Source organism: Carlito syrichta, unplaced genomic scaffold (assembly GCF_000164805.1).
Source record: "Carlito syrichta isolate Samal-C Ts95f unplaced genomic scaffold, Tarsius_syrichta-2.0.1 Scaffold301768, whole genome shotgun sequence".
Lineage (NCBI taxonomy): Eukaryota > Metazoa > Chordata > Mammalia > Primates > Tarsiidae > Carlito > Carlito syrichta.
Window position 1 is genome coordinate 343,342 of NW_007245864.1, and position 21,413 is coordinate 364,754.

The 21,413-nt window shown below is 51.5% G+C and overlaps 1 protein-coding gene across 1 annotated transcript in view; it reads left to right on the top strand.

Annotated features, from left to right (window-relative positions):
• The window catches only part of CARD14 (caspase recruitment domain family member 14), a 22,708-nt gene extending 1,381 nt beyond the window's left edge, over positions 1–21,327 (top strand). Inside the window, exons 2-14 of the mRNA XM_008055191.1 lie at positions 1,996–2,133; positions 3,304–3,629; positions 7,384–7,551; positions 10,022–10,141; positions 10,848–10,973; positions 11,490–11,639; positions 12,603–12,719; positions 14,524–14,666; positions 14,843–14,937; positions 17,697–17,757; positions 17,974–18,166; positions 20,647–20,773; positions 21,083–21,327. Coding sequence (XP_008053382.1) covers positions 1,996–2,133; positions 3,304–3,629; positions 7,384–7,551; positions 10,022–10,141; positions 10,848–10,973; positions 11,490–11,639; positions 12,603–12,719; positions 14,524–14,666; positions 14,843–14,937; positions 17,697–17,757; positions 17,974–18,166; positions 20,647–20,773; positions 21,083–21,327 — 2,009 coding nt within the window. The remainder of the gene's footprint in view (positions 1–1,995; positions 2,134–3,303; positions 3,630–7,383; positions 7,552–10,021; positions 10,142–10,847; positions 10,974–11,489; positions 11,640–12,602; positions 12,720–14,523; positions 14,667–14,842; positions 14,938–17,696; positions 17,758–17,973; positions 18,167–20,646; positions 20,774–21,082) is intronic.
• Positions 21,328–21,413: the final 86 nt, after the last annotated feature.

Sequence of the window (21,413 nt, forward strand, 5' to 3'; positions counted from 1 at the left end):
GCCACCGCAGCCTCAACCTGCTGGGCTCCAGTGATCCTTCCACCTCAGCCTTCCAAGTAGCTAGAACTACCGGCGTGCACTACCATGCCCGACTAATTTTTGATTTATTGTAGAGATGAGGTCTCGCCAAGTTGCCCAGTCGGGTCATGAACCACGAGTAACTGTTGATAAAATATTTGCCAAGCCCAGGCCCCAGAAAGTAGGCAAGAAGTGGTGGTTACTACATCATAACGTTTGTGCATGTTGACATACAAACCCCAAATACAGGAGAAGTTAATTCAAGCTCGTAATTCCAACTGAGAGACGGGATCTGGGTCCTGGGTTCAGAAGGAACTGGGGATCTCTAGTGTCTTTCCATGTACACTTCTGAGGCTGACAGCACTGTAGTGGGACCATGTGTCTGTCACCATCCACCAGCTTGCTGGGGAGATGCTTTCAAGCAGGGACCATCTTCCTTACCCGTACCTCGACTCCACAGAGCACTTGGGTTGTAGTAGTTGCTCATTAAGTACCAGCTTTAGTCTGACTGAGGCTGTGTAAATCAAGGGAACCTACAGGAGAAGTGAGGACGTGTTGTACTTCACAGAACCCAGAAAATGACTTTCACCTCCTGATTCCTAGATGTGCAAGGTTTTCCCCACTTCCAGGCTCCTCTTCTCCTGGGGAAGCTGTGGGGGTCCTGCCTCTGCAGGGATCAGGAGTCTCTGGCGGTGTGACAGCGTCAGTGATTAAACTGGAGGGATAGGCTGGGCTCGGTGGCTCTGCCTGTAATCCAGCACTTTGGGAGGCTGAGGTGAGTGGATTGCCTGAGTGGAGTGCCTGTTTCGAGACCCGCCTGGGCAACTTGACGAGACCTCATCTCTACAACAAATCAAAAATTAGCCGGGCATGGTAGCATGCACCTGTAGTTCCAGCTACTTGGAAGGGTGAGGCGGAAGGATCTCCGGAGACCAGCAGGTCGAGGCTGCGGTGGCTGGGAGCGGCCACTGCACTCCAGTCTGGGTGACGGAGTGAGATTCCAACTCAAAAAAAAACAAAAAAACTGGAGGGATAGATATAAAAGGAGAAAGGAAGAGACTGGACTCCTGTTTAAGTGACCAGAAGCCATTTATTGAATGTTATTCCTGGGCTTTTATCCCCAAACTCTGCAAATTCATCATCACAGGAAATAAAAGGTAGCATGTGCCTTTCACACGAACAGGTCCAGGTGTATAAAGGACACCGTCCACTCTCAAGCAAATGTTTTTTCATACATAAGGAAGAACATGAGGAAGAACAACCACAAATTGTCTTTTTGTATCTTATGTTAGTTTAATGTCCCCAAACCAGTTTTTTATGTGCCCTTAATTGTATTACAACTACATCATCTTGAATTAATATCACTCAATGTCTAAACCCGAAACCACCATAGTAAATTATTAACTTTTACTATTCCGTACTAATTCAAACTAGTTTTTATTAAAACAATTGTTGTTATGGTTACACTCTCTTAGCACAAGCTGGCCTAATTCAAACTTCACTGGCTCTCCTAAATCAAACTGAACTAACCATACTTCTATAACAAAATGGTTACTTAATATTTCTTAATCTATATAAACTATTTTCTAAAATCTATATCTATATGTTTCTAAAATCACATCAAGAGAACCTGTGGCCTGCATTAAGGCTCCTCAATGTGACTCAAAGTTAAACTTAAATTGTTTAAAAGCAAAAACCATAAACTGTGGAAAATGGGAACAATAGACTCCTAGGTTTAGCTGTGTACATTTCCGTCTCAGAGTTTTCTATCAGAGCCAGCAGGAGCCTTTCCTGGTTGCTTGTGCCAAATGGAAAAGGAGGGAGGGAATGGGGTCAACAGCTCCCAAACACATCCTAGTGGTCTCCGGGTCTACAGCCCTTCCTGATCCCTAACACACAGTGGGCCTCCGTGGCCGGCTCCCAACAGGAAGCCACCCAGGGAGCCCAGCACCCTACAAGACGGTTCTCTCTCCCAAGGGCACTTGCTGGATTTGCTGAAGACTCGAGGCAAGAATGGGGCCATCGCCTTCCTGGAGAGCCTGAAGTTCCACAACCCTGACGTCTATACCCTGGTCACCGGGTTGCAGCCCGACGTTGACTTTAGCAACTTCAGTGGTGAGCGCTCCGCCTTTGATGGGGGTCGGCAGGAGCTTCCTAGGGGCTTTGGGCTCCTGGTAGCCCCAAGTGGGTTGTCCTGCCTACCTGCGTGCTCTTCCAGCTGGTCTCCCTCCTCCCTGCAGGCTGAAGTCCCTGCCCGCAACATCTGAGGGTGAGGAGTGCCCCTCGCTGTATTGAGGGTGGGGAAGTCAAGGAGCCCCTGAGTCTTGGGTTCTAAGGGTCCATCCCTAATTATCCAGCATCACGAGGAGACCCTTGAGGGGGCAGAATCTGCACTCGGAGAGGCAAGTCTCTCCTGGGAATGTTCCTGGAGTTGCCTTCACCTCACCAGCTTTGGTTGAGAAGCCAGGCCGGGGCCGCCAGTTCCAGCTCTCAGGAGGGGACAGAAGGAAGCAGAGCTATCTGTGCATCTGCTCACTGTCTCAGTAAAGGCTTATCCTTGCTTGGTGGAAGATAAGGCCATTCTCATTAACTGAGAAATTTTAGGTTTCCCTGCGGGAGCTGTTGAAAGATTTAAGTATTAAAGGAGCAAGGTCCACATAACTCAAAACCTTGGGTAATAAACCATTTTTATTCCTGCTTTATTTGGCCATAAAGTACGTATTTGTGTTATTTAGAGTTCTATGATGCAGATTTATATTTGTTATGTTTTTCTTGGGACGATATTAAAATGAATTAGCAGTGAGCGCATCTCAGCTAATGAGGCGGCTCATTGGGTCTCATGGGGAAGGCCAGAGTGGGTAATCCTTATGCCAAAATTAGGAGTCATGCCGTTCATTTAACCAAAATACCAAGTCCAAGCCTGGGCAACATAACGAGACCCTGTCTCTACAAAAAAAATTTAAAAAATTATCAGGGCATGGTGGTGTATACCTGTAGTCCCAGCTACTCTGGAGGCTGAGGTGGGAGGATTACTTGAACCCAGGAGTTTGAGGCTGTGGTGAGCCCTGAGCAAGCCACTGCACTCCAGCCTGGGCGACAGTGAGACCCTGACTCAAAACAATGGCAACAACAATGACAAAATTAACAAATCCCGTTAAGGCCAGGAAACTGTCAAGGAGACCAGCAGGTTAGGACTGGGGGCCTGTTTGGGAGTCTGGGGGAGGGTGCGAGGGAGGGGAGAAGCGTGGGGGCAGTGTCTCGACCCACCTGCCCACCTGCCTGCAGGCCTCATGGAGACAACCAAGCTGACTGAGTGCCTGGCAGGGGCCATCGGCAGCCTGCAGGAGGAGCTGAGTCAGGAGAAGGGCCAGAAGGAGGCGCTGTTGCAGCGGTGCCGGCAGCTGCGGGAGCGGCTGGGCCTGGCCGAGGCCCGAGCGGAGGGTTTGGGCCAGCTGGAGGCCGACCACAGCCGCATGAAACGCGAGGTCAGCGCCCACTTCCACGAGGTGCTGAGGCTAAAGGACGAGATGCTCAGCCTCTCGCTTCACTACAGCAACGCGCTGCAGGAGAAGGAGCTGGCCACCACCCGCTGCCACGGCCTGCAGGAGGAGGTGGGGGTGCCCCTCACCCTGGCAGGTCTCTGCTGCTCTCTGCTCCCTTCCCCTCTTCCAGGTCCAGCACCCCCTTGCTGCAGATCCTGGACTGAGGCCCCTCTAGGAAGCTGATCTCTCTCTTTCCACGGTGGCCACCTGGGCTCCTCTGTGTAGCCGGCATGACCAGGCGTACCTTGCCCCTTAGCCCCCTATGGCCTGACTGACCTGTCTGTGACCAGCCTACTCCTCTGATGTCTGGGCAGGCCTGGATATTCCTGGCTCTGTACTAGTAGACCCGCCTATGTCCCAAGGCCCCTGCTGTGGCAGTGTCATGGGGACAGTTGATCTCTATTGTCCCTCTTTGTACTTCTCAGCTGGTTTTGGATTCAGATGGGGACAGGAGGATTACTGAGTTATGTCTTCCAAACCCAATGCCTTGTACTCATTTTGCTGTTGGGGATAATGATCTTCTTATTGACTTGTAAAGTTTCTTTACATATTAAGGATGTTCACTCAATTTGGCATTTGTTTTTTGCCTTTAATTATGGCATGTTTGCTTTTGATTTTTGAAAGTTAACTTTGTACTTAGAAATGATTTCAACTTTATTTTTAAAAAGTACACAAATCAAAAACTATAAAGAATACCCACATACCTTCACTTTATCATTAGTACCTCTACTCTCTGTCTCTACCTTTGTCTTTCTCCATCTCTCTGTGTCCTTCTACACACACACGCACGCACACACATACGTGCACACACATATCTTTCCTGAGCTGCTACATACATACATCATGGCCCTTTACCCCCAAACACTTCCATGTGTATTTCCTAAAAACAAGATATTCTCCTGTATAACCTCAGCACAGTCATTCATGCCAGTCATTCATGGGTGGACTACCCTTATCTGATCTACAACTTGAATTCAAATCTTATCAGTTGACCCCAATATATCCCCCTCTCCAGTCCAGGGTCAGGTGCTGCATTTAGTTGATCTGTCTCTTTAGCCTCCTTCAGTCCGGAACATTCTTTTAGCCTTTCTTTGTCCATTATGCATGGATGTTTTTGAAGAAGACACCCCTCTCCTTTGAGGATAGGCCATCCCTCATCTGGGGTGTGTCACAAGTAGTCAGAGTTCATGCCTCTTTGGCCAGGACCCTACATGGAGGATGCTGGCCTGACTCAGGGCATCCCCTCTGGGACCCCTGAGGTCCTGCCGCCCCTCAAAGGGTCTACCACGGGACAAGAGCTGCCCAATTTCCCCACCACAGAATCGCTGTTGCTTTTTCCTCCCTGTAACTGATAAGCATCTAGGGTTGGAGGTGGTGCTTGGAGACTGGCCAGCAACCTGCTCCTCCTGAACTTTTCCCCGGATGTGGCTATGGTGACCCTCGCCGGAAGCCGTCTCAACCCGGGCGGCTGTAAATGACCACGCTCCAGCTCCCACTGTTGCTGGCTGCCCGTGGCCATCTGCCTGAGACAAGCAGCCCCCCTCCCTCCCACAGGTGCATCTATGATTGGCATAGATCGTGGGCTCCCATTCTCCAGGGCTCTGTGACCTATTACTGACTAATTGTTCTAGTGCTCCAATTGTCCCAGATGTGGCCTGTGGGAGCCCTTCAACACAGAGCCTGTCCTGGGACGTGCCCCCTCATTTTTAGAGCACTGACTTCCTTTCAGTCTACACAAGATGTCCCAGCATCGTCTCACACCCACCCTGCCTCAGTTCTGGGGTCTCTGAGAGCCCTGGTTCCTTTCATGGAACAAGATCTGGGAGTAGGTATGCCTGTTGCTGCAGGAGTGTCTTTGCTCCTTGGCCCTTTCAGAGGACAGAGCTGGAAAAAGTGTACAAACCCACATGTCTATAAATACATGTATACACACACATACTAATATATGTACACATATACACACATACTACCATGTGTACACACACACACTACTATGTGTACACACATACGTACATATATATTACTAGCATGTGCACACATATGTACATATACACACATTACTAGCATGTGTACACATATATACACACATGCTAGTATGTATACCCATTCATGCATGCACACATGCTAATACAAGTACACATGTATACATATTTCATATGCATCTAAGTAAACATACACGCGTGCATGTGCTTATTTCAGAAATCAAGAGTTCGCACCCATACCCCTTACTTCAACCTGTGTCTGCGGCTTTTCATGGGCTTCCCCAGGCCGTGCACGTGTGCTCCTCCCCCAGGGGGAACGCTGCTCCCAGCATCTCAGTACATTCACCTCTTGCTCCATCCTGAAGTGCATCTAAAATAGTTCAGAATGGCTCCGCCCGTACCACTGCCGTGAACACCCACTAACAAGAGTTTTCCTGACTTGCTTGTGACTCACACCCCACCCAGTCTTGCTCAAGGCTGAGGGCTTGTCATCAAATACTGTGTTCAGCAGTTATCATAGTCCTCCCCGCCACCCCCATCCATGGAGGTTATGGGTTTGAAATAGAATTGGGCTCATTTGTTTGGGTTTATTTTCAGCCCTAGGTTTTCCCCTCTCTTCATGACATCATTTTACTTTTTAAATATGTATTGTGACTGCCCAACCCAGTCGGCCCACAGCAGGAAGTCAGTAACTGCTAGTGAAGAATGTTGAGAGTTGAAACACTGAGAGTTGGGAGGGAAAAGTCCAGGTGGAAAAATCCTTCCTTCTCTGCCTGATCACATCCCAGGAGTGAGTGCCCAAGTCCATCCGGACACCCAGACTTCCTGGAGTTGGCTTATGGGGAATGTCCCCTTGCCACAGGCCTGCCACACTCAGACGGGGAGAGGCCAGGCTCATTAACTCAAGGTCCCAGAGAAAAGAAGCCAGCAGGACCTGGCCCTGTCGTTTCTAGAGGGCTAGGAGCCCGGACATCAGCCCTCGGGCAGACCCTGCACACAGATTACAGCATCACAGTGGCTTTGCTGCCTGAATAGTCCCGGCCCCATATTCCCAGACCTCTGCAGACTATCTGACTTAACTTTCCTCTATTCTTTTATTTATTGACTTATTTTTTTGAGTCAGGGTGTCACTGTGTCACCCAGGCTGGAGTGTAGTGGCACAATCACAGCTCACCACAGCCTCGACCTCCTGGCTTTGGGCAGTCCTTCCGCTTCAGCCTCCAGCATAGCTGGGACTACAGACACACACACCACTATGCCCGGCTTTTTTTTTTCTTTCTTTCTTTCTTTCTAGAAATGAGGTCTTGCTGTGCTTCCCAGGCTGATCTCAAACTCCTGGGCTCAAGCATTCTTCCCACCTCGACCTCCCAAAATGCTGGGATTACAGGCGTGAGCCACAGCGCCTGGACTTTTTAAATTCTTATTTCTTACTAATATTCATGAATCCAAATTCCCTTTATCAGACGGATTTAGCAGAATAATGAAAAGCTGAGAAGCCAGGAAGGATGCGGGCCATTCTTCACTGACTGCTGGTGACTATCAGTCAGTATAGCAATAGAGAAGGAGAAACTGTTGCCAGGGCCTCTTGGTCTCTTCCTGGGGTCCCCAGCCCATACTCTACCACTGTGCCTCACCTATAAAGCAGAGCTAAAATGCCTTCCTCCTTCCCTGAGGAGTGGGGACTATTCATTAGGTAAAACCCTTGAATGGATTTTCCAGTCTCAGGGAAGAAAACTTCTTGAGTATGGAAAGCATGGTTATTAAGGGGAAGGTTGAGAAATTCACCTGGCCCTGGTTTGGTGGAGAAACAGTTTACATCACCCTCGCCTCCTCCCCGACAGCTGTATCTGGTGAGGCAAGAATTGCAGCGAGTGAACATGGTTTCCTCCTGTGAGCTGGAATTTCAAGAGCGGTCCCTGAAGATGGCCAGCGACCTGGAGTTTGGGGATGAGGAACTGAACCGTCTCAAGGAGGAGAATGAGAAGCTCCGCTCGCTGACTTTCAGCCTGGTAGGTTCCGGTTCCCTGCAGCAGAGCGACCCTGCACCCTGGGCGTCTGCTGGGTCTCTCCTCAGCATCGGCCAGTGGGCTCTAGGCCGTGTGGTTACTGACAGGTGGTCTCTTTGAGATGAGGCTAAAGATGGAGTAAGATAAAACTTAGTGGCCAGGCTCAGTGGCTCAGCCTGTAATCCCAGCACTTTGGGAGGCCGAGGGAGTGGATTGCCTGAGCCTGCGGGTTCGAGACCTGCCCAGGCAACTTGGCGAGACCTCATCTCTACAATAAATCCAAAAAAATTAGCCAGGCATGGTAGCACGTGCCTGTAGTTCCAGCTACTTGGAAGGCTGAGAAGAAGGATCGCCGGAGCCCAGCAGGTCGAGGCTGCAGTGGCCGGGAGTGTGCCACTGCACTCCAGTCTGGGCGACAGAGTGAGACTCTGACTCAAAAAAAAAAAAAAGATAAAACTTAGTGATTCATCCCAACTACTCTCTCTTTGCCTCCCTCCTTCCTGCTGTTCTTCAGCCCTCCAAATGTTGGCAGATTAAAAGTTGGATGTGCATTAGAATGTCTCACTCGGGCTGGGCATAGTGGCTCACATCTGTAACTCCAGTACCGTAGGAGGTGGAGATGGGAGGATCACTTGGGCCAGGAGTTCAAGACCAGCCTGGAGGCAACATAGTGTGTCTCCATCTGTACAAAAAATAAAAATAAAAAAATTAGCCAGGCAACGTGGCATCTGCCCATAGTCCCCAGCTATTTTGAAGACTGAGGTGGGAGGATCACTTGAGCCCAGGAATTCGAGGCTGTAGTAACACACCACTGCATTCCAGCCTTGGTGACTGGACCTCTTATCTTGAAATACCCCACTTGGCTGGTTTATTTCTGTAATCTTATTTTGGAGTAGACCGAACTAATCATAAAGGTTGGGATGTGGAGTTAACTTTAAGAATCAGGGAAGCCGGGCTCGGTGGCTCAGCCTGTAATCCCGTTCCTTGGGAGGCCGAGGTGAGTGAATTACTTGAGCCCACGGGTTCGAGGCCCACCTGGGCAACTTGGCGAGACCTTATCTCTACAGTAAATCAAAAAAATTAACTGGGCGTGGTAGCGCACGCCTGTAGTTCAGCTACTTGGAAGGCTGAGGCGGAAGGATCACCGGAACCCAGCAGGTCGAGGCTGGGGTGGCCGGGAGTGGCCACTGCACTCCAGTCTGGGCGACTGAGTGAGATTCCAACTCAAAAAAAAAAAAAAAAAAAAGAATCAGGGAAAGGGGCCGGGTGTGGTGGTTCAGCTTGTAATTTTAGCACTTTGAGAGGCCGAGGTGAGAAGATTGCCTGAGCCTGGGGATTCAAGACCAGACTGGGCAACTTGGTGAGACCCCGTCTCTACAATTAAAGAAACCACAAAAACTAGCTGGGCGTGGTGGCATGTGTCTGTAGTTCCAGCTACTTGGAAAGCTGAGACAAAAGAATTGCCTTAGCCCAGCAGGCCGAGGCTGCGGTGGCCATGAGCATGCCTCTGCATTCCAGCCTGGGCAAGAAGAGTGGGACACCAATTCAAAAATAAAAAAAAAAAAAAAAAGAAAAAGAAAAGATCAGGGAAAGAAACCTCCCTGCCTGTGAAACATCCTGCCGTCCCACCCTCTTGTGCCTTGGAGGGCAGGGGACTGTGGGAGGCAGAGGAATAAGTGATGTCAAGGCCCTGGAATGATACCAACCCGTTGCTTCCCTTTGTTGCCTTTCGATTAGTATCTATTGATTGAGGTATTCCTTCCATAAACATTCACCGGGCACAGGACACTGTCTGTCACACAGCTTGCATTGTGCTGTGGTTCATAAGCGCCTTCCTGGGAAATGAATGTCCAAGGGAAGCCACCTGTCCCTTGGGGTTTCCCCTTCTTTGAAACTAGAGACAGCTGAAGTGACTAAAAGGAGGAACTGCTGTCCTAGGGTTTTCTTTGCTTTTTTTTTTTTTTTTTTTTGAGTTCGAGTCTCACTCTGTCGTCCAGGCTGGAGTGCAGTGTCATGGCCACTGCAGCCTCAACCTGCTGGGCTCAGGTGATCCTTCTTCCTCAGTCTTCCAAATAGCTGGAACTACAGGCAGGCTCCATCATGCCTGGCTAATTTTTTGTTTTATTGTCGAGACGAGGTCTCAACAAACTGCTCAGACTTAGGCAATCCTCTCACCTCGGCCTCCCAAAGTGCTAGGATTATAGGCATGAGCCACCGCACCTGACTGTCCTAGGGTTTTCAACTTCCATTACTTTGTCTCCCTGACGACGTGTAATGAGAACCAAAATGCTTCTTTCCCAAATGACTGTTGGCTTTTCCATGGCTCTTTTCCTGCCTGGTGTACAGTAAGGCCACATCTGTCCTGTAAGGATGACTTTGGACTTCCCTGCCATCGTATCCTCAGTACTCTGCTTCCTCAGGGGCAGTCCTTTGGGGCGATCGGTGTGTCTGAACTGACCTCTCTCTGCACCAGGTGGAGAAGGACATCCTGGAGCAGAACCTGGACGAGGCTCGAGAGAGCACGCAGGAGCTGGTGGACCGAATCCACTCACTGAGGGAGCGGGCTGCGGTCGCCGAGAGGCAGCGGAAACAGGTGACTGGGCGGCCCCTTTCTCCCTCGTGACCCTCCTGATACTAATCCAGGGGCAGGGTCTGCATTTGTGGGGAAGACACTGAGCTTAAATAATTTTGTTTAAGGAATTTGTTGGTCTGTTCACCTATCCCTTTGTCAGTGACAGTGAGTATCAACTCACAGCCCATGACAAGAGGTCATGGTCAGGCAGACAAGTGATTAAAATGCAGGTGGCTTCAATGCTTGGGAACCCAGTGAGAACCAGAGATTAAGGCAAGGAGAGAACAGGGAGAAGGGAGATGGTGGAAGAGAATGGAGCAGGGTAGAGGTATTATTTAGTATTAAGTAAACAAAGCAACTTTGAGTGCAATGTATGTGCATTTTTAAAAATTTTATTGTAGAGATGAGGTCTCACCAAGTTGCCTGGGTTTGTCCAACCCGCGGGCTCAGGCCATCCACTCACCATGGCCTCCCAAAGTGCTGGGATTATAGGCATGAGCCACCATGCCCGGTTACATGCATATCTTGATGACTAAACTCAAGTGTAATCCACATGGCCATTCTAAGTATGCCTCAAAATCTAGCACTTAAGAGGCGAGCACGAGTACACTTATTTCACCCCAGAACCACCTCCCCACCAGCTTAGGCTTCCCCTTGGCTCCCCACACTCCAGCCCAGGCCCTCAGAGTTGAGGACCCTCACAGGTCATGTGTCCCCCTCTGTGCAGTACTGGGAAGAGAAGGAGCAGACCCTGCTCCAGTTCCAGAAGACCAAGATGGACTGCCAGCTCTACAAGGAGAAGATCAACGCCCTGCAGAGCCAAGTGTCTGAGCTGCAGAAGGAGCGCGACCAGGTAACTGGAGAGGGGTGAGGGGCACAGGGAAGAGGGCCTGTCGAGGTGTGGGAGCCCCTCCAACCCTACCTCACTGTCCCACGCTCGTGTCCCAACCCTACCTCACTGTCCCACACTCGTATCCCTGCATGAGACCAAGGGCTGGTCTGGTCATACACAGTCTCACAGTTTCCAACCTTAAAGGCAGCTGGTCCCAGATTTCAGAATCCCTTTCGTTGGTCCACACGAGGTTTCTCCATTCCCCCACCCCTGTTGTCCACTGCCGCTCTGTCTCTCCATCATCCTCCCTGCTCTTATCCCCGACACAAGACACTGAGAATGTGCACCTGATTCAGCATTGGGTTTTATTAAAACTGCACATGTGACATGAGTTGAAACAAATCATGAGCTTGCACATCGGTGTGAGCTGTGTAGTACACGTCGGATGAGCTCAGACATGAAACGGAGCTGTCTTTCTCGAGCTGAGACTGCCCTGTGGCAGTAGCGCAGCCTCCTGAGTGCCCCGTTGGCCCGCAGGCATACTCTGCAAGGGACAGCGCCCAGAGGGAGATTTCTCAGAGCCTCACAGAGAAGGACTCCCTCCGCAGGAAAGTGTTTGAGCTGACGGACCAGGTCTTCGAGCTGCGCACACAGCTCCGCCAGCTGCAGGCAGAGCCGCCAGGTGCGGTGAGTCCTCCCTGACACACCACGGAGGGGTGGGAGGCTGGTGACGGCCATGGCGGCAGGCCCCAGGGTGGCTACCTGGGGTGGCCTAGGCACGGTGATGTCCGAACTTGGCTGGGCCGGTGGCCCACTGGCTCCCATGCGTGAGCGGTGTCCTGAAACCTTGAAGGGCCACGACTGGGTGAGTCAAGTCTGCATCAGCGTCATCAGTGACAATGGCACTCGTGTCATAGAAGGGGAGCTTTGCAGAAGGTTCTGGAACCTGTCCAGTGTGGTGATGGATGAAGAGAGTGATGTATGACGCTGTCTCCAGGCAGCCGTTTTCTTGTGTAGCCCATGTGTTCCTGACATGTTTGAAAGCCCAATGCCCAAGAGTCAAATTGGACCCTCTCACTGTGGGCTGGTAGAAACAAGGTGCCCCAGGCCAGGACAGGAGACACGATGGGATCCTCCCCACCCCACGGAGGGTCTGCCCAGTCATGCCTCCCTCAGCCCCTTCACAGCTATGCTAAAACACATACACACACACACACACACACACACACACACACAGAAAACCCTGGAAGGATAGGAACCAACTCTGTGCTCATTCTGAGTGCAGGACGATGGGCGAATTTTATTTTCTTCTCTAATTGCTTCTAGTTCCCTTCAATTTTCTATATGGAGTGTGTGTATGTATGTGTGTGGAGGGGGTATTATTTGTAGAACTAGTAAATAACAACATATATTCTCTCAGAGAAATGAAATGCCGTGTACCCAGCTGGCTCTCCTGGTCTCGGTTGTCAGCTCCTGTAGTGCTGTGGTCCCAGACTCGGAGGACAGAGACGTGAGGGCTTTACCTGGAAACTGATGAGAGGAAGCTGCCTGGGAGGGTGGTTTTGGGTGGTGGTGACTTGGTAGAAACCCTGTGGCCACCCAAGGGGAACCCTTCCTGAATTAACGAGCCTGTCTGGCCTGTCTTGACAGCCCAAGCAGGAAGCTGGTGCCAGGGAACCCTGTCTGAGGGGGAAGCAGCGGCTCATGCGAATGCATGCCATCTGCCCCAGGAACGGCAGCGACTGCAGCCTTGTCAGCTCCACCGAGGTAGGGTCAGCTCCATCCTCTATTGGGATTAAGGCATGGGGAAGAGATTAGTGTGACTGTGAGAGTTTTAAATAACAGAAATGAATTATCTCACAGGTCTGGGGACCAGAAGTCCAAAGTCAAGGTGCCAGCAGGGCCAGGTTCCCTCTAAAGGCTTTAGGGAGATCCTTCCCTGCCTCACTCAGCTTCTGGTGGTTCCTGGCAACCCTCGGCACTTTGGCATACGTCTGCAGCACTCCCCTCCTTGCCTGTCTTCACATAGTGTTCTCTGTGACCAAATCTCCCTGCTCTCAGAAGGACACCAGGCTTATGGCATTAGGGGCCCACCCAATCCAGCAGAACTTCATCTTAGCCTGATTACATCTGCACTATTTCCAAATAAGTTTCCATTCACAGATTGTGGGTGAACATGAGTTTTCGGGAGACACCATTCAACCCTGTACGGACGGTTCCCAGGATGGGGACTCGCAGTGGTTTCTGGATCCTCAGGTCCCTGGCATCTGCCTTCTCCCTTTGGCAAAGTAAAGAGGTGGTCTCGCTGTAGTGACCGCGAGGCGTCAGGATGCTAAAGGGTGGGGAGAGGGCTGCCAAGAGCTAGGGTGGAGGGTGAGAGGTGGGTGAGGGCAGTGTCCCTTTGCCATGCGTCGGGCCAGGCCTGGCATTTCCCTCTTGGACAATTCCAGCAGCATCCCCCCATGGTCCCTCATCCTACCCGCTGATCTCTCAGATAGCTGGGGGAAGCTGGGCATCTTCCCAGAACTCTAAACACACAAACAAGGGAAAGTTTCACACCCTGTGCAGGACGGCCCGAGCAGTCCAAACACTGAACTGAATTGGGCCACGCATCTGCCTGTGTGTTAGTTTAAAGCCCTTCAGTGCCCTTTCCCCCCAGGAGAGAGTCCAGCTGCGTTTCCTCTGGCGGTGGTGGCGGGAAAGTGGGGAGGATCTCAGTGCTCAGAACCCGCTCCCCGCAGCTCTCCTCACCAGCCTGCGTGGTCCCCACTACCTTGCCTCATGGGCCACTGATCCAGATCAGCTCCCCTCTAGCCTGCTCTCTCTCTCCTGGACTTTATAAAAGGCCATTCTAGGGAAACCACTCTCCTGCTTCCAGGCATCTTTGTGGTGCAGTTGCTCTGCTGCTCTCTCTGTCTGAGATGTGCCCCGCTCCATCTGTGCCACTTCCTCCAGGAAGTCTGCCCTAGCCTCCCTTCCCTGCCAGTATTGCCCAGACCCCCAGACCCCCAGATGACTTGCTCCAGCTCCCTGGTCTGTAGTTACCCGTTGGTCTCCCCACCCCAAGGATGGTGCCTCTGCTCAGGTGTACATCCAACACTGTCAAGGGACCTGGCATGTAGTCGATGCTCAAGGAATACTTATTCAGTGAAACAAGTGGCTGAATCCAGATGGACACTGCTCGCCTGGTATCCTCTGCCTCCTGCGTGTCACACTCATCAGCAGGTGCTCTGAATGCCTCCTTCCCTCCCCAGGGGACCAGGCTCTAGCCCTCACTAGCCAGTATCAACCTCTCTAGACTTGGTTGCTTGATGTGTAAAATGGGGACAGTAGCGCTTACCCTGCAGATTTATCATGAGAACTGAGCCATGTGTACAAGGAAAGTGACTCACAGAGTGCCTGGCATACAGCAGGCACTCAGTGAGTGTGACCTCAGTGTGTACTCATTCTTCCCCTCACACTGTCTTTTCCACTTGCTTCAGGCAGTGACACCCTCTCTACACCAAGGGACAGCAGGGGAGGGGTTTCGTCCCTGCACATCCCCCGCCAACTTCTGTCCACCCTCCTCCAGTCTCAGCTCTGGTCGGACCTGAGTGCCACGTCCAGTCGCGAGCTGGTGGATAGCTTCCGCTCCAGCAGCCCCATACCGCCCAGCCAGCAGTCCCTGTACAAGCGGGCAGCTGAGGACTTCAGGGAAGAACCTTGGTCTTTCAGGTAGAGCATACAAGGTGTTGGGGTCCTTCCTGGAAGTTCAATGGGGACACCATCCTAATCCTTGGGCTGTCTGGGTGTTGGACATGGCAGCCCCTGAGCTGGCAGGTGCTGGGGGGTGGCCAGTGCTTGGGGCAGCAGGCCTCAGACGTGACCTGGATTATTCTTGGGCTTTGTAGCAGCTGCCCAGAAATCCTGGAGGTATACCTGGAAGCTCCCTCACCAGCTAAGGTGGAAGATGCGGACTTGGATTATGAGATCCTAGACAGGGCAGGTGAGCATACCACACCCGGAATCTCCACAGCAATCAACCTCCTCCTGGCTGGGCAGCAGAGTAGGGTACAGGTGAAACCACTGGAGTTTCTCTCCGGGAAAGGGCTGGTAGAAGTGAACTTGACCCAGGCATCTGGAAAATTCCCAACTGCCTGGCAGTTCAAGCCAAAGATCCCCCCAACCTCTTTTTTGGTTTTGAGTTGGGGTCTCACTCTGTTGCCCAGGCTAGAGTGCAGTAGCACGCTCACAGCCACTGCAGCCACAATCTGCTGGGCTCAGGTGATCCTGTTGCCTCAGCATCCCAAGTAGCTGGGACCACAGGTGCGTGCCACCCACCCCCCAGCTAATTTTTTTTTTTTTTTTTGAGTTGGAGTCTCACTCTGTTGCCCAGGCTGCAGTGGCACGCTCACAGTCACCGCAGCCTCGACCTGCTAGACTCAGGTGATCCTTCTGCCTCAGCCTTCCAAGTAGCTGGACCTGCAGGCATATGTCACCATGTCTGGCTAATTTTCCTTGATTGATTGTAGAGATGAGGTCTTGCCGATTTTCCCAGGTTGGTCTTGAACCCATGGGCTCAGGCAATCCTCTCACCTCAGCCTCCCAAAGTGCTTGGATTTGAGGAATTAGCCACTGTTCCTGGCCTAATTTTTTTTTTTTTTTTTGAGTTGGAGTCTCACTCTGTTGCCCAGACTGGAGTGCAGTGGCCACTCCCGGTCACCACAGCCCCGACCTGCTGTGCTCTGGCGATCCTTCCGCCTCAGCCTTCCAAGTAGTTGGAACTACAGGCACGCACTACCACACCTGTCTGATTTTTTAATTTATTGTAGAGATGAGGTCTCACCAAGTTGCCCAGGCGGGTCTCGAACCTGCGGGCTCAGGCAATCCACTCACCTCAGCCTCCCAAGGCACGGGATTACAGACTGAACCACCGAGCCCGGCCCTGGCCTAATTTTTTAAATTTACTGTAGAGATGAGATCTTGCCGAGTTGCCCAGGATGGTCTTGAATCCCTAGACTCAGACAATCCTCTTACCTCAACCTCCCAAAGTGCTGGGATTACAGCATGAACCACCATGCCCAGTAAGCCCCTTGAGCTCTGTTTGCTGGTGTCCTTTTATGTTTCACCTAGAGCCCAGGGAGTTGAATTCATTTTCACGTCTGGCTCAGCCTAAGTGCTCAGGTGCTGCAGACACTCATCCCAGCAGTCTTCTGTTCTGATCTGTTGGACGCTCAGGCTTCCCAGTGGTATCAGAAGGCAGCAGGTTGAGGCGCTCAGTGATGCCAGTTCGAGATGTGGCTCAGGGTGACATCTACCTGCAGGGAGCTTCCTCCTGGGCACTGGCCCCAAAGCCTCTGCTTCTCCTGGCTTATTTCCTCATATGATTGGACTGGTCCTCTCTCCCTCCCAAGTCCCGGGTTTCCAGGGACAGTCATCTAACCTTTTCCACCTCAGCACGCCAGGTTCCCAGCTGGGAGGGGCCTTGCACACAGTAGGTGCTTAGCTCCCCATCTGGAATTCACCCCATGGCCACCAGAGGTCGCAAGTACCCCCTGCTGTTGCCTTTGTGCTTCTTATGGGTCACGTGACCGGACCTTAACCTTGGGGGCTCATACACATTTTTAAAATTAATTAATGAGTTAATTAATTAATTTTTGAGTCACAGTCTCACTCTGTCACCCAGGCTAGAGTGCAGTGGCATGTTCATGGCCACTGCAGCCTCAGCCTTCACCTATTGGGCTCAGTGATAAATTGAAAGGGTCTGCCCAAAGTATATCTAAATTAGATGTGAGATTATGAATAGGGAGGGATTATTTTTTCTTGTTCTTTTGTTGGGATTCTAAATAAAGCCCTGGTTTCATATACTTTTCGTGGGATTGACCTCAAATATATCCTGAGTACATAATTAATTTCATCTGGTTTGAATATAATCACAATGGATTTTTTGCCTGTGAATGAGGCACAGGCCACTTGTTGCAGGAACTGTTAGGTCTCTGGTTCTCATGGGGAGTTCATAGGGTGAGAGGTGCGGTCTTGGACCTTGGCAGGCTGCTCCCTGGCTCGGGGACTCACAGGCTGCATATTAAAATGTCAGAGCTTGAGGAGCCTCGAGTCCTAGGACTGCCAGCTCAGAGACCTGCCACCACCAGCTGGGCAGAAGAGGGGACTGGGGTAAGCAGGAAGAAACTCCTGGTCAGTGCCAGTGATTGCTGCCATGCAGAAATGTGGACCCGTGTAGAAATGCAGATCTGTGCAAAAATACAGATCCGTGCAGAAATGAGGACCCATGAGAAATTCAGACCCATGCAGAAATATGGGCCCAGGTAGAAATGCGGACCCGTGTAGAAATGCAGGCCCATGCAGAAATACAGGCCCAGGCAGAAATGTGGACCTATATAGAATGCAGGCCCAGGGTTACACTAGATTTGATTTTTCAAGTGAAGCCAGAAATCCAGATTTTCCATGAAATCTCCATCTTTTAGCATATTGGTGACTCATTCAGATATCACAAAACGACACATGGAGGTCAGACCCACCCAGCTGCAGCTCCCCACTCGTTACTCTGAGTTTAGGAAAGATGAAATTAGGGTCCCAAGCATTGAGGAAAGGGGAAGGAAGAGAAAGTTCAGCCTCAGCAAAGGGGACAGAATGGGCAGGGGTGCCTGAGTCTGGGGAAGCGGGCACTCAGTTTGCAAGGGGTTAGTGAAAACCTGTCAGCAGCTGGGTAGCCTCTGGATCTGTAAGCCCTCCTCTTCCTCCCAGACCTCTCCCAGTCGGAAAGTAGCCTGCAGCCGTTCCCTGGAAGCCTCGACATCTTGGAAAGGTGAGCGGTGGCTGGAGGACCCTCTGGGGAACAAAAGCCAGGAGGTAGCAGAGCAGAGTGTGACTGTCACCGTTGGGAGGCAGCAGCCTTTCCAAGCAGATGGAGCCACGGAGGGGGAGGAGAATTCCAGAATTCTGGAGCCAGAGGAGGGCCATGGGGAGGCGTCCGCTCTTCTGCTTTGGGCAGTGCTTAAGCGGGTCCTCTCCCGGCCTGCAGTGGCATCCCCGTGCGGCGGAGGCCAGCCCGCAGAATCCTGAGCCAGGTCACGGTGCTGGCATTCCAGGGGGACGCTTTGCTGGAGCAGATCAGTGTCATTGGTGGGAACCTCACAGGCATCTTCATCCATCGAGTCACCCTGGGCTCAGCGGCGGATCAGATGGCCTTGCGCCCGGGCACCCAGATTGTGATGGTGAGTGAGGTCCCTCTGGCCCCCAGCCTTCGCGTGGGGGTCAGCAGTGGGGGGGGTGACAGGAGCCTTCAGGTCCCACAGATGACACAGATCCACATGGGGCTCAGTCAGTGTCCTTTTCTGGGGTGTCGAGAATTCTGCTCATTTATAGAAGAAAAGCATGTTGAGAGGAGGCCCAGCAACCTTCCCAAACCTGATTCTGGAACCTGGGAGTTTGGAAGCTGGCAGGATGTCACCTGGGAGGCTGCTGTGATGTGGTAGCACTTCTGACAGGGATCCTTGGACAGGACTCTTGACAGGACTGTTCTGAAGTGGGGACTTTTTTTTTTTTTTAACCATGATGATCTTATCATTTTGGGTGCGCGTGTGTGTGTATGCGTGCGTGTGTGTGTGTGTGTGTGTGTGTGTGTGTGTGTGTGTGAGATAAAATACATATGACATAAAATTTACTATTTTAACCACTGGGAGCATTTTCCAAAACTTTTTTTTTGCTGTAAATTGCACAAAATTGCAGAGAAGACAAAAGTAAATATACCACCTAACTAATTATTATAAAGTGAATGTGTGGGCTGGGAGGGTGACTTTGATGTGGCCTAAAAGCAGAATTGCTAAACTTCAAGTTTGTAAAAAAATACCTCTGGGCGTGGTGGTGCATACCTGTAGTCCCAGCTACTTGGGAGGCTGAAGCAGAAGGATCACTTAAGGTTGGGAATTCCAGATTGCAGTGAGCTATGATCACACCACAGCACTCCAGGCTAGGTGACAGAGCGAGACCCAGAAAGAAAAGACAGGGGGAAAAAAGCATACTAAGCTAATTAACAAGAAGAAAAAGAAGAAAGCAGTAGAAGAAAAGAGGAAACGTGCAAGATGGACTTCACCTCATCCCAGAGGCCCACCTCACTGTCCCAAGGGGGAACTGGGAATGGGGGGTGGGTGGGACATGAACGTGAGTGCAGAGAAGACGGGGAGAGTAGACTGAGCCCTTGGGCAGGAGTGTGCTGTGAGCTTCCCCGGCTTCCCTCTGGGAACAGCCTGTCCACATATTGAGCTTCCTTAGGGCTTGAACAATCCACGCATCAAGCTCCTAATCTAAGTGTCATCCCATATTCTCCACTCCATGTGACACAGAAAGCCCTTCATTGCTTTTTTTTTTTTTTTTTTTTTTGGAGTCTCATCCTGTCACCCAAACTGGAGTGCATTAGCATGCTCACAGCTACCACAGCCTGAACCTGCTAAACTCAGGCTATCCTCCTTCCTCAGCTTCCCAAGTAGCTGGGACTACAGGCGTGCACCTCCATGCCCAGCTAATTTTTTGATTTGTTGTAGTGACAAGGTCTCGCCATGTTGCCCAAACTGATCTTGAACTCCTAGGCTCAGGCAGTCCTCTCACCTTGACTTCCCCAAGTACTGGGATTACAGGCACAGGCATTACATTTCTTTTTTTTTTTTTTGAGTTGGAGTCTCACCCTGTCACCCAGACTAGAGTGCAGTGGCCACTCCCAGCCACCACAGCCTCGACCTGCTGGGCTCCGGCGATCCTTCCGCCTCAGCCTTCCGAGTAGCCGGAATTACAGGCATGCGCTACCACGCCCAGCTGATTTTTTGATTTATTGTAGAGATGAGGTCTCGCTGCCCAGGCTGGTCTTGAACCCACGGGCTCAGGCAATCCACTCACCTCAGCCTCCCAAAGGCGCGGGATTACAGGTTGAGCCACCAAGCCCAGCCGGCATTACATTTCTAAACCACCCTCTTAAGGTTCCCAGTCATTGACTTACATGGTGGCTAAAGCCACAGACTTCCTTTATGGAATTCAGGGAGACAGTCCCCATATCCCAACGGGGCTAGTTCGGTTCTAACAATGTTAAAACATGTCTTGATTTTTGTTCATTGTAAAAAATATATACTCTCCTAAACTTAGAACAGCATATGGAAGGAATGAAGTGAACAGGGGATATCCTTAGGGTGGGCCTTACAGCTGGGGAGGGCCCTGCTATGGCATCCAGAGAATGAAGGCCAGGGAAGCTCCTCAACATGCTGCAGGGCCCAGGACAACCCCTACAACATGGAATGATCGCAAATATTAGTCGTCCTAAGTCTGAGAAACTCCAATCCAGAATGCTCTAGAATGTTCTAGAACTGAGGTCCATTTTTTTTTTTCCAAGAGAGGAAAGTGCCTATCACAAACTCTATCCTCAGCAGTAGAAGTGTTGGGGAAGGGCTGACAATTGACTTTCTGGCTGGGAACATGTGTAATATGTATCGCTTAAAGCCTGAAGACACTGCATCTCTGTTCTGATATGAGACCTGTGACAAAGGCTCTGGTGGGGCAGTTTTGTTTTGCCAAGGCACACAGGTGACTGGGAAGGGTCAGCCAGTCCTCCTGTAGGGTTGCCATGCACCCACCCCTCAGTACCTGTCCCCAACATTCCTGTATCCTGAGCTCTGAAGGAAAGAGGCCGACCCTTGTGATTTGCCCTCAGGTTGATTACGAGGCCACAGAGCCCTTGTTCAAGGCTGTCCTGGAGGACATGACCCTGGAGCAGGCCATTGGGCTTCTCAGGAGGGTGAACGGCTTTTGCTGCCTATCCGTGAAGGTCAACATGGAGGGTATACATGACGCGCCTCTCTCACGCTCAGCTACCCAGTCCCATCTCCTTGACCCGCCAGTCCCCTGACTGTGCCGCAGGCCCAGCACTCAGGGGCCCAGGAGTATCACTGTTCTGATACTAAGTCAGACTGTGCCCCAAGGGCCTGGGGGCTCCCAAGGCAACTGGAAACCTCCCATCCCTGACTCTAGCCCCAGGGTGGCTTCCAAGACTGGGGAGGGTCCTTCTTTCCCTCCTTTCATGTTCTAGAACCTTTCTCACGTGGGCTCACAGCCCCAGCTCATCTGTTGCTCATGTCCCCTTTTATCAGGTTACAAGAAGCTGGTCCAGGACCTGGAGGCCAAAGTGGCGACCTCGGGGGACTCGTTTTACATCCGGGTCAACCTGGCCCTAGAGGGGAGGACAGAGGGGGAGCTGCAGGTGCATTGCAACGAGGTCCTACACGTCACTGACACCATGTTCCAGGGCCGCAGCTGCTGGCACGCCCACCGCCTGAGCCCTTACACCATGAAGGACACCACGGTACATGGTACCATCCCCAACTACTCCAGGTGAGCAGCTGTCACGAGCGTGGCATGTCCCTAGAGAGCCCACAGGGTATCAGTGCCTGGCCTGCCTCCACGTGAAGCACCTCCTCTGCC